Consider the following 13,349-nt stretch of genomic DNA (forward strand, 5'->3'; position numbering starts at 1 on the left):
TTCGATTCCGGCTTGGGTCACTGTCTGTGCAGAGTCTGCACATCCTCCCCGTGTCTGCGTGGGTTTCCTCCGGGTGCTCCGGTTTCCTCCCACAGTCCAAAGATGTGCAGGTTATGTGGACTGGCCATGATAAATTGCCCTTAGTGTCCAAAATTGCCCTTGGTGTTGGGTGGAGGTGTTGAGTTTGGGTAGGGTGCTCTTTCCAGGACCCGGTGCAGACTCAAAGGGCCGAATGGCCTCCTTCTGCACTGTAAATTCAATGATAATCTATGATTAATCTCGGACAAAGGTTCGGCACAACATCGTGGGCCGAAGGGCCTGTTCTGTGCTGTATTTTCTATGTTCTATCTTCTATCTCCTCCAACTGTACATGTCCCTTTGCGTCTGCCAATTTGAACTGATTTTCATGTTTCAGAGCCATTTTCCGAAGTTCAGACTCTCCTTTCCTCTCTATCTCTTTCTTTGTTTCTTTCTTCTGTCTCCTTTTCTTTTTCCTCTCTATCTCTTTCTCTTTCTTTTTCCGCTCTCTCTCTTTCATATTCAAGCTGCTTTAAATCTTTCTTATGTTCCATTTGTTTAATTTGCAACTGAATTTTTGCCATTTCCCATGAGTCAAACTCTATCTCAGACAACTTTAAATGCTTAACCACCGCCATAATTACCTCATCTTTTCGCATTTTGTCAGCTAATGTTCACTACAATGTTTTTGCCAGACCCAACAGTCTGCTTTTTGTCTCTGTCCGTAAAGTACTGCGTGTGACAGTCTCCACCCCCAAAAACTCTGAAAGAGCCATTGTCCACAACACACTCCCCACTTAAACTAAAATACCACATCGGAAAAGCAACAATCCTTCACTGTCTTTAAGTCCACAAAAGCCAATCCAATAGATAGACTTTTATCCCCCTCGAGCCCCCAATTGTTCTGGGCGAGGCGTTTTCAGAACCCCAAAATGTATCATGGAGTTCAACCAACCTCTCCCTTTAATGTATTTGTTGCTTTTCCGAGCACACGGCTTTTCCCTAGGTGTGGGATTACAATTATGGACACGTGGGTTTTTAAACACAAAACACTGTTTATTCCATGAACTCAACTTAACATCTTAAATAAACATTGGATCTCTTAACACCCCTTACTTCAAAGATAACTCAGAAAATATTGCAACTGTAAAGAATTCCTTAAAATGTTCCATCAAACGTCCAAGAGACTTAACACCTTTAAACAGAATCACATCAGGTTAAAGGCTTTACTATTCTGAGTTTAAATCACCCAAATGATCCAGAGATTGTCTTTCATGGCAGACATCACAGCAAATCCAGCTCAGTGCAAAACACAGACACTTCCCAAGCTCTTTTCCTCCAAACTGCAGCTCTCTGGAAACACACAGACACACACAAGCTGCTTTTTCCAACTGAAACTTCCAAAATGGCTGATCTGCTCAGCTGCACCCACTCTTTGACATCACTGTTTTCTTAAAGGTACATTGCTTAAACATCCATGTCTTAAAGGTGCTCTCACATGACACAATCTCCTCACCATGTCCTGTCTCTGCCAGGGACTGATGTACTGACACCGCCAGCTCTCGTTCTCCCTGCACTCCAGTTGGAAATTGCACCTGTTAGTTTTTATTGGCTCCTCATTCCTGACCTCAAACTGGATCCCTTTCTCCTTCCTTCAATTTCAGCCGTCTTTCTGCTGTCTCCCTCGATTTCCCTGAATTTTAGTCCATAAGACATAGGAGCAGAATTAGGCCACTCGGCCCATCGAGTCTGCTCCGCCATTCAATCATGGCTGATATTTTCTCATCCCCATTCTCCTGCCTTCTCCACATAACCCCTGATCCCCTTATTAATCAGGAACCTATCTAACTCTGTCTTAAAGACACTCAGTGATTTGGCCTCCACAGCCTTCTGCGGCAAAGAGTTCCACAGATTCACCATCCTCTGGCTGAAGAAATTCCTCCTCATCTCGGTTTTAAAGGATCGTCCCTTTAGTCTGAGATTGTGTCCTCTGGTTCTAGTTTTTCCTACAAGTGGAAACATCCTCTCATGTCCACTCTATCCAGGCCTCGCAGTATCCTGTAAGTTTCAATAAGACCTCCCTCATCCTTCTAAACTCTAATGAGTACAGACCCAGAGTCCACAACCGTTCCTCACACGACAAGTTCTTCATTCCAGGGATCATGTGAACCTCCCCTGGACCCTTTTGATGAACTATCAATTACTACGGAATTGTACGGGTCCGCACGTGTTTGCGGAGGAGGACGGGTCCTGGAGCTGCCAGCCATGTTGGGAGCGAAACACCGGAGGTGGACTTCCTGGGGATGGCAAGGAGACGTTCATGGGGGGTTTCGTTAGTTGCAGTGCAGAGTAGCGATCGGATGGAGTGGAGCGCATCGGGGAAGACCTCCTGCCAGCTGGAGGCCGGGAGATTTTTATACCGTAGGACCAGCAGGACGGCCCTCCAGACCGTCCCATTCTCCCTCTCCAGCTGCCCGTTTCCCCGGTGGTTGTAGCTGGTCGACCTGCTCGAGGCGATGCCCTTGCTGAGCAGGAACTGACGCAGCTCATCGCTCATAAAGGAGGATCCCCGGTCGCTGTGGACATAAGCGGGGAAACCGAACAGGGCGAAGATGCTGTTGAGGGCTTTAATGACCGTGGCAGACATCACATCGGGGCATGGGATGGCGAAGGGAAACCGGGAGTACTCAGCAACCACGTTCAGGAAGTACGTGTTTCGGTCGGTGGAGGGGAGGGGCCCTTTGAAGTCGATGCAGAGACGTTCAAAAGGGCGGGAGGCCTTCACCAGGTGCACTCGGTCCGGCCAGTAGAAGGGCAGTTTGCACTCCGCGCAGACCTGGCAGTCTCTGGTGACAGCCCTGACCTCCGCAATGGAGTAGGGCACGTTGTGGGCCTTTATGAAGTTGAAGAACCGGATGACCCCCGGGTGACAGAGACCATCGTGTAGGACCCGGAGTTGGTCCACTTGTGCGCTGGCACATGTACCTCGGGGCAGGACATCGGGGGACTCGTTGAGCTTGCCGTGGCGATACAAAATCTTGTAATTGTAGGTGGACAGCTGATCCCCCACCTTAAGATTTTATCATTTTTGATCTTGCCTCGCTGTGTGTTATTGAACATGAAGGCAACCGACCGTTGGTCAGTGAGGAGAGTGAACCTCCTGCTGGCCAGGTAATGCCTCCAGTGCCGCACAGCTTCCACGATGGCTTGGGCCTCCTTTTCAACAGAGGAGTGCCGAATTTTGGAGGCGTGGAGGGTGCAGGAAAAGAATGCCACCGGCCTGCCTGCGACGTCCGATGCATCGCTCTCAACCTGAAAAGGGAGGGACTCGTCGACCGCGTGCATCGTGGCCTTGGCGATGTCGGCCTTGATGCGGTTGAAGGCCTGGCGGGCCTGAGCCGTCAGGGGGAAAACTGTGGAGTGGATGAGTGGGCGGGCCTTGTCCACATAGTTAGGGACCCACTGGGCATAATAGGAGAAAAAGCCCAGGCAGCATTTGAGGGCCTTGGGGCAGTGGGGGAGGGGGAGTTCCAGGAGGGGGCACATGCGGTCGGGGTCGGGCCCTAGAACTCCGTTTTCTACAACATAGCCAAGGATGGTTAAGCGGTTGGTGCGGAACACGCATTTCTCCTTATTGCACGTGAGACGGTGTGGAGAAATTTGAGACGGTTAGCGTCGTGGTCCTGCCGATCGTGGCCGCAGATGGTGGCGTTGTCTAGGTACGGGAAGGTGCCTCGCAGTCCGTACCAGTCAACCATTCGGTCCATCTCATTTTGGAAGACCGAGACCCTGTTAGTGACGCCGAAGGGAACCCTAAGGAAATGATAGAGGCGACCATCTGCTTCAAACACGGTGTACGGGCGGTTCGCCTTGCGGATGGGGAGCTGGTGGTCGGCGGATTTGAGGTCCACTGTCGAGAAGACCCGGTACTGTGCAATCTGATTGGCCATATCAGATATGCGTGGGAGGGGGTACGCGTCGAGCTGCGTGTACCGATTGATGGTCTGACTGTAGTCAACGACCATCCTGTGTTTCTCCCCAGTCTTTACTACTACCACTCGGGCTCTCCAGGGGCTGTTGCTGGCCTCGATGACCCCTTCCCGCAGCAGCCGCTGGACCTCTGACCTGATGAAGGTCCTGTCCTGGGCATGTACCGTCTGCTCCTGGTGGCAACGGGTTTGCAATCCGGGGTGAGGTTTGCAAACAAGGAAGGTGGATCGACCTTCAGGGTCGTGAGGCCGCATACGGTATGGGGGGGTAGGGGTTCGCCAAATTTTAAAGTTAAGCTTTGGAGGTTGCACTGGAAGCCCAGGCCAAGCAACAGGGCAGCGCAGAGGTGGGGGAGGACGTAGAGCCGGAAGCTGCTGAACTCTACGCCCTGGATGGTGAGGGTCGCGATGCAGTACCCCCGGATTTCCACGGAATGGGATCCGGAGGCCAGGGAGATTCTCTGGGTAACGGGGTGAACCGCGAGGGAGCAGCACCGTAGTGGGGTGGATGAAGCTGTCCGTGCTCCCGGAGTCCAGAAGGCAGGAAGTCTTGTGCCTGTCGATTTTCACTGTAGTTGTTGCGGTTGTGAGGCCGGGACTGGCCGAGCGTGGGGGAGGCGAGCTGCGGCTGGTGCTGGTGGGCCCCGAGCTGGTCGGCGGTGGTGGCAGGCGATGAACGGCCAGACAAAGTTCCCGACAAGCAGGGGTCCTGAGGCGGCGTCCAAAATGGCACCGAAGATGGCAGCGCCCACGGGGCGCACGCGGGGGGTGTAGAAACGCTGGGCTTAGAAACAGCAGCGATCGACCGGGCCTGGCACACAGCAGCAAAATGTCCCTTCTTTACGCAGCCCTTGCAGGTTGCGCTCCGCGCTGGGCAGCGCTGCCGGGAGCGTTTGGTCTGCCCGCAGAAGTAGCATTTGGGCCCCCCGGGGTTGGCTGGCTGCCGCACAAGCTTGGGGTGGGTAGGGGGCAGTAGCTGGTGGGGCCCACGATGTCCACGAGGGTGTCGTGCGGTCAGGGGCGTACATAACGGGAGGCATCTGTTAGTAAATTTGCGAGCTGCCTGGTCACCGCAAGGTCAAGCGTACCCCCTTCCAATAAGTGCTGGCAGATGTACGCCGATCCTATGCCCGTAACAAAAGCGTCTCTGATTAAAAACTCTGTATGCTCGACTGCCGAAACTGCCTGGCAGTCACAGTTCCTCGCCAGGATGTGCAGGGCACGCCAGAAATCATCTAGGGACTCACCGGGGAGTTGCTGTCACGTGGACAGGAAGTGCCTGGCGTAGAGTTTGTTAACCAGCCGAACGTAATGTCCTTTCAGGAGCTCCATTGCGTAAGTGGGCGTATGCCGGAAAAGGGGAAAAATATCAGAGCTCACCCGTGTACTGGGCGGCCAGCAGGCAGGGATTTACCCCTGTACCTCTAGTACAAGTGCCTTACCGTACTACATCTAATATACAGTTAGTGGTGACTACCACACGTTTCCAAGGCCAGCACATCCTCCGTTAGATACGGGGCCCAAAACAGCTCACAATACTCCAAATGGGATCTGATCAGAGCCTCAGAAGTACATCCCTGGTCTTGTATTCTAGCCCTCTCGACATTAAAGCCAACATTGCATTTGCCTTCCTAACTGCCGACTGAACCTACACATTAACCTAAAGAGAATCGTGAACAAGGACTCTCAAGTCCCTTTGTGCTTCTGCTTCCCGAAGCATTTCCCCATTTAGAAAATAGTCTATGCCTCCATTCCTCCTTCCAAAGTGCAGAACCTCACACTTTTCCACATTGTGTTCCATCTGCCACTTCATTCCCCACTCTCCTAGCCTGTCCAAATCCGTCTGCAGCCCCCTTGCAACCTCAATACTACCTGTCCCTCTACAGATCTTTGTATCATCTGCTGTTTCATTTCCCAGATTCGTGTCATGGGTAAATTTTGAAATGATGCCTCGCTTGAACAATTCCAGGTCTTTCTAAGATGTATTTAATGGAGAGTTTGCCGTGACTCCTGCCCTACTGTCTCTGGCTGCACTGCCCACACTCTGCTGCAGGATGCAGGATTTTGTCAAAAACTCGGAAATCTCATCCTTTTCTTTCCAGGACTGTGGGATTGCACTGTGCACGGAGCTGCTTTGCGAGGTGGCAGTGCTGGAGTACCATGGTGTAGTGATTTTCCGTCTCCAAGGGAAGTTGATGTCGTCAGCTATTGCGGAGGTATGGACCAAATCTAAAATCATCACTGTCTGCAATCACCCCATCGCATTGTGTTGTTCGTGGTCAGTAATGAGGGAGTGCCGCACTGTCAGAGAGTCAGTACTGAGGGAGTGCCGCACTGTCAGAGGGTCAGTACTGAGGGAGTGCTGCACTGTCAGAGGGTCAGTACTGAGGGAGTGCTGCACTGTCAGAGGCTCAGTATTGAGGGAGTGCCGCACTGTCAGAGGGTCAGTACTGAGGGAGTGCTGCACTGGCAGAGGGTCAGTACTGAGGGAGTGCTGCACTGGCAGAGGGTCAGTACTGAGGGAGTACTGCACTGTCAGAGGTTCAGTTATGAGGGAGTGCCGCACTGTCAAAGGGTCAGTACTGAGGGAGAGCCGCACTGTCAGAGGGTCAGTACTGAGGGAGTGCTGTACTGTGAGAGGGTCAGTTCTGAGGGACTCCTGCACTGTCAGTGGGTCAGTGCTGAGGGTGCGCTGTACTATCAGAGGGTCATACTGAGGGAGTGCTGCACTGTCATAGGGTCAGGAGTGAGGGAGTGCTGCACTGTCAAAGGGTCAGTACTGAGGGAGTGCTGGACTGTCTGTGTGCCGGGACTGAGGGAGTGCTGCACTGTTAGAGGGTCAGTACTGAGGGACAGCTGTACTGTGAGGGGGTCAGTTCTGAGGGACTGCTGACTGTCAGTGGGTCAGTACTGAGGGAGTGCCACACTGTCAGAGAGTCAATACTCAGGGAGTGCTGCACTGTTAGAGGGTCAGTACTGAGGGAGTGCTGCACTGGCAGAGGGTCAGTACTGAGGGAGTGCTGCACTGTCAGTGTATCAGTTCTGAGGCAGTGCTGCACTGGTAGAGGTCAGTACTGAGGGAGTGCTGCACTGTCAGAGGGTCAGTACTGAGGGAGTGCCGCACTGTCAGAGGGTCAGTACTGAGGGAGTGCTGCACTGTCAGAGGGTCAGTACTGAGGGAGTGCTGGATTTGGAGGTAGGAGAGCACTTTGGGGACAGTGACCACAATTCGGTGACGTTTACGTTAAAGATGGAAAGGGATAAGTATACACCGCAGGGCAAGAGTTATAGCTGGGGGAAGGGCAATTATGATGCCATTAGACGTGACCTGGGGGGGATAGGTTGGAGAAGTAGGCTGCAAGTGTTGGGCACAGTGGATAAGTGGAGCTTGTTCAAGGATCAGCTACTGCGTGTTCTTGATAAGTACGTACCGGTCAGGCAGGGACTAAGGCGTAGAGCGAGGGAACCGTGGTTTACCAAGAAGTGGAATCTCTTGTTAAGAGGAAGAAGGAGGCCTATGTGAAGATGAGGTGTGAAGTTTCAGTTTGGGGCGATGGATAGTTACAAGGTCGCGAGGAAGGATCTAAAGAGAGAGAGCTAAGACGAGCAAGGAGGGACATGAGAAGTATTTGACAGGTAGGATCAAGGAAAACCCAAAAGCTTTCTATAGGTATGTCAGGAATAAGCGAATGACTAGGGTAAGAGTAGGACCAGTCAAGGACAGGGATGGGAAGTTGTGTGTGGAGTCTGAAGAGATGGGCGAGATACTAAATGAATATTTTTCGTCAGTATTCACTCAGGAAAAAGATAATGTTGTGGAGGAGAATGCTGAGACCCAGGCTATGAGAATAGATGGCATTGAGGTACGTAGGGAAGAGGTGTTGGCAATTCTGGACAGGCTGAAAATAGATAAGTCCCCGGGGCCTGATGGGATTTATCCTAGGAATCTCTGGGAGGCCAGGGAAGAGATTGCTGGACCTTTTGCTTTGATTTTTATGTCATCATTGGCGTAAGGAATAGTGCCAGAGGACTGGAGGATAGCAAATGTGGTCCCTTTGTTCAAAAAGGGGAGCAGAGACAACCCCGGCAACGATAGACCGGTGAGCCTCACGTCTGTAGTGGGTAAAGTCTTGGAGGGGATTATAAGAGACAAGATTTATAATCATCTGGATAGGAATAATATGATCAGGGATCGTCAGCATGGCTTTGTGAAGGGTAGGTCATGCCTCACAAACCTTATCGAGTTCCTTGAGAAGGTGACTGAACAGTTAGACGAGGGTAGAGCAGTTGATGTGTTGTATATGGATTTCAGTAAAGCGTTTGATAAGGTACCCCACGGTAGGCTATTGCAGAAAATACGGAGGCTGGGGATTGAGGGAGATTTAGAGATGTGGATCAGAAATTGGCTAGCTGAAAGAAGACAGAGGGTGGTGGTTGATGGGAAATGTTCAGAATGGAGTTCAGTTACAAGTGACGTACCACAAGGATCTGTTCTGGGGCCGTTGCTGTTTGTCATTTTTATCAATGACCTAGAGGAAGGCGCAGAAGGGTGGGTGAGTAAATTTGCAGACGACACTAAAGTCGGTGGTGTTGTCGACAGTGTGGAAGGATGTAGCAGGTTACAGAGGGATATAGAAAAGTGCAGAGCTGGGCTGAGAGGTGGCAAATGGAGTTTAATGTAGAGAAGTGTGAGGTGATTCACTTTGGAAGGAACAGCAGGAATGCGGAATATTTGGCTAATGGTAAAGTTCTTGGAAGTGTGGATGAGCAGAGGGATCTAGGTGTCCATGTACATAGATCCCTGAAAGTTGCCACCCAGGTTGATAGGGTTGTGAAGAAGGCCGATGGAGTGTTGGCCTTTATTGGTAGAGGGATTGAGTTCCGGAGTCGGGAGGTCATGTTGCAGCTGTACAAAACTCTGGTACTGCCGCATTTGGAGTATTGCGTACAATTCTGGTCAACGCATTATAGGAAGGACGTGGAGGCTTTGGAGCGGGTGCAGAGGAGATTTACCAGGATGTTGCCTGGTATGGAGGGAAAATCTTATGAGGAAAGGCTGATGGACTTGAGGTTGTTTTTGTTGGAGAGAAGAAGGTTAAGAGGAGACTTAATGCATACAAAATGATGAGGGGGTTAGATAGGGTGGACAGTGAGAGCCTTCTCCCGCGGATGGAAATGGCTGGCACGAGGGGACATAACTTTAAACTGAGGGGTAATAGATATAGGACAGAGGTCAGAGGTAGGTTCTTTACGCAAAGAGTAGTGAGGCCGTGGAATGCCCTACCTGCTACAGTAGTGAACTCGCCAACATTGAGGGCATTTAAAAGTTTATTGGATAAACATATGGATGATAATGGCATAGTGTAGGTTAGATGGCTTTTGTTTCGGTGCAACATCGTGGGCCGAAGGGCCTGTACTGCGCTGTATCGTTCTATGTTCTATGTTCTATGTTCTATGAACTGTCAGAGGGTCAGTACTGAGGGAGTGCTGCACTGTCAAAGGGTCAGTTCTGAGGGAGTGCTGGACTGTCTGTGTGCCAGTACTGAGGGAGTGCTGCACTGTCAGAGGGTCAGTACTGAGGGAGTGCTGCACTGTTAAAGGGTCAGTACTGAGGGTGCGCCGCACTGTCAGAGGGCCAGTACTGAGGGAGTGCTGCACTGTCAAAGGGTCAGTTCTGAGGGAGTGCTGGACTGTCTGTGTGCCAGTACTGAGGGAGTGCCGCACTGTCAGAGGGTCAGTACTGAGGGAGTGCTGCACTGTTAGAGGGTCAGTACTGAGGGAGAGCTGTACTGTTAGAGGGTCAGTACTGAGGGAGTGCCGCACTGTCAGAGGGTCAGTACTGAGGGAGTGCTGCACTGTCAAAGGTTCAGTTCTGAATGAGTGCCGCACTGTCAGAGGGTCAGTACTGAGGGAGCGTCGCACTGTCAGAGGGTCAGTACTGAGGGAGTGCTGCACTGTCAGAGGGTCAGTACTGAGGGAGTGCTGCACTGTCAGAGTGTCAGTACTGAGGTAGTGCCGCACTGTCAGAGGGTCAGTACTGAGGGAGTGCTGCACTGTCAGAGGGTCAGTACTGAGGGAGTGCTGCACTGTCAGAGGGTCAGTACTGAGGGAGTGCAGCACAGTCAGAGGGACTGTTTCATTATCTGAGGAGTCGTGAATGGTGCTGAACATTGTGCAGTCACCCGCAAACATCCCCACCACATGATGGAAGGGAGATCATTGACGAAGTAGCAGAAGATGGTTGGGCTGTGGACACAACCCTGAGTAACTCCTGCAGTGATGTCCTGGAGCTGAGATATTGACCTCCAACCTCCACAACCATCTTCCTTTGTGCCGGGTATGACTCCAACCAGCAGAGAGTTTCCCCCCTGATTCCCATTGACTCCAGTTTAGCTCGGGCTCCTTGATGCCACACTCGGTCAAATGCTGCCTTGACGCTGAGTGCAGTCAGTCTCACCTCACCTCTGGCATTCAGCTCTTTTGTCCATGTTTGAGCCAAGGCTGTAATGAGGGCAGGAGCTGAGTGACCCTGGCAGAACCCAAACTGAGCGCCCGTGAGCAGCTTACTGCTGAGTAAGTGCCGCTTGATAGAACTGTTGATGACTCCTTCCCTCACTTTGCTGATGAAGGAGAGAAGACGGATAGATCGGGAATTGGCTGGGTAGGATTTGTCCTGTTTATTGTGTACAGGGCACCCCTGGACAATGTTCCTCATTCTGTTCTCTCTGCTGTATAAAGACAAGGAACATACATTTGGTCTGAATAGTTGGGTTCTGTCCACACCAGTGTCTCAGTCAGTAATATTCTCCCTTTCTGCAGCTCAAAGTGAAGAAGTTGCTGCTTGTCAGTAAAGTCAGCCTGAGTTACGATGGGGACAAGTATGTGGACATATCCGAGGTGACTGCCCCTTTCAAGGAAGCGACGGTGAGTGCTTTGCTAGTGGGAAACGCTTCCTGGGACACAGTCCCAGACCACAGACATTTCCTCTTTTTTCTCTTGGACACGATCAGTTTGTTTGTTCACATTCGGGAGGGCCCTCACATGCAGCACCCACCAAGCACAACTGGCACAAGATAGTGCTCACCAAACTGTGCAAGCAACCACAATACTAGTGTCCCGTATAGACCGGGTCCCTGTCCGTATAGACCAAATCCGTGTCCCGTATAGACAGAGTCCATGTCCCGTATAGACCGGGTCCCTGTCCGTATAGACCAAATCCGTGTCCCGTATAGACAGAGTCCATGTCCCGTATAGACCGGGTCCCTGTCCGTATAGACCAAATCCGTGTCCCGTATAGACAGAGTCCATGTCCCGTATAGACCGAGTCCCTGTCCGTATAGACCAAATCCGTGTCCCGTATAGACAGAGTCCATGTCCCGTATAGACCGAGTCCCTGTCCGTATAGACCAAATCCGTGTCCCGTATAGACAGAGTCCATGTCCCGTATAGCCCAAATCCGTGTCCTGTATAGGCAGAGTCCCTGTCCGTATAGACCGAATCCGTGTCCCGTATAGACCGAATCCGTGTCCCGTATAGACCAAATCCGTGTCCTGTATAGGCAGAGTCCCTGTCCGTATAGATCAAATCCGTTTCCCGTATAGACAGAGGCCCTGTCCGTATAGACAGAGTCCCTGTCCGTATAGGCCAAATCCGTGTCCCGTATAGACCGAATCCCTGTCCGTATAGACAGAGTCCGTTCCCGTATACGCACAGTCTGTGTCCCGTATAGACAGAATCCCTGTCTGTATAGACAGAGTCCATTCCCGTATAGATAGAGTCCCTGTCTGTATATACAAAGTCCGTTTCCCGTATATACAGAGTCCATACCCCTTATATACAGAGTCCCTGTCCCTTATAGACCGAGTCCGTGTCCTGTATATGCGGAGTCCGTGTCCCATATATGCGGAGCCCGTGTCCCGTATATGCGGAGCCCGTGTCCCGTATATGCGGAGCCTGTGTTCCGTATATATGGAGCCCGTGTCCCGTATATGCGGAGTCCACGTCCCATAGATGCAGTGTCTGTGTGTCGTACATGCAGCTTTCATGTCCCGGACAGGCAGAATCCTTGCATCGTACAGACAGTGTCCGTGTTCCGTATAGACAAATTCCATGTCCCGTATAGGCAGAGTCCATGTCCCGTATAGGCAGAGTCCATGTCCTGTATAGACAGAGTCTGAGTCCCGTATATACAGAGTCCATGTCCCGTATCGACAAAGTCCGTGTCCCATGTAGACAGAGTCCGTGTGCCGTATAGACCGAGTCCGTGTCCTGTATATGCGGAGGACATGTCCCATATATGCGGAGCCCGTGTCCCGTATATGCGGAGCCCATGTCCCGTATATATGGAGCCCGTGTCCCGTATATGCGGAGTCCATGTCCCATAGATGCAGAGTCTGTGTGTCGTACATGCAGCTTTCGTGTCCCGGACAGGCAGAATCCTTGCGTCGTACAGACAGTGTCCGTGTCCCGTATAGACAAATTCCATGTCCCGTATAGGCAGAGTCCATGTCCCGTATAGGCAGAGTCCATGTCCCGTATCGACAAAGTCCGTGTCCCACGTAGACAGAGTCCGTGTCCCGTATAGACCGAGGCCGTGTGCCATATATGCGGAGTCCGTGTTCTGTATATGCGGAGGCCGTGTCCCGTATATGTGGGGTCCATGTCCCCTATATGCGGAGTCCGTGTCCCATATGTGCGGAATCGTGTCCCATATATGCGGAGTGTTGTGGGTGAGGCGTTTTCAGAACCCCAAAATGTATCATGGAGTTCAACCAACCTCCCCTTTGATGTATTTGTTGCTTTTCCGAGCACACGGCTTGTTCCCTAGGGGTGGGATTACAATTATGGACACGTGGGTTTTTAAACACAAAGCACTGTTTTTTCCATGAGCTCAACTTAACATGTTAAATAAACATTGGATCTCTTAACGCCCCTTACTTCAAAGATAACTCAGAAAATATTGCAACTGTAAATAATTCCTCAAAATGTTCCTTCAAACTTCCAAGAGACTTAACGCCTTTAAATAGAATCACATCAGGTTAAAGGCTTCACTATTATGAGTTTAAATCACCCAAATGATCGAGAGATAGTCTTTCATGGCAGAGATCCAGCTCACTGCAAACACAGACACTCTCAAGCTCCTTCAAACTCCAAACTGCAGCTCTCTGGAAACACACAGACACACACAAGCTGCTTTTTAAACTGAAAAACTAACCTGCAAAATGGCTGACCTGACCTCAGCTCCACCCACTCTCTGACATCACTGTTTTCTTAAAGGTACATTGCTTAAACATCCATGTCTTAAAGGTACTCTCACATGGCAGGAGTTCGTGTGTCGTATAT

At 51.2% G+C, this 13,349-nt stretch overlaps 1 protein-coding gene across 1 annotated transcript in view; it reads left to right on the forward strand.

Moving 5' to 3' along the window:
- Positions 1-13,349, forward strand: part of LOC140402569 (integrin alpha-X-like) — a 124,061-nt gene that overhangs the window by 89,776 nt on the left and 20,936 nt on the right. Inside the window, exons 4-5 of the mRNA XM_072490419.1 lie at positions 6,110-6,223; positions 10,827-10,931. Of these exons, the coding sequence (XP_072346520.1) occupies positions 6,110-6,223; positions 10,827-10,931 (219 nt within the window). The remainder of the gene's footprint in view (positions 1-6,109; positions 6,224-10,826; positions 10,932-13,349) is intronic.

Source organism: Scyliorhinus torazame, chromosome 25 (genome assembly GCF_047496885.1).
Source record: "Scyliorhinus torazame isolate Kashiwa2021f chromosome 25, sScyTor2.1, whole genome shotgun sequence".
Taxonomy (NCBI): domain Eukaryota; kingdom Metazoa; phylum Chordata; class Chondrichthyes; order Carcharhiniformes; family Scyliorhinidae; genus Scyliorhinus; species Scyliorhinus torazame.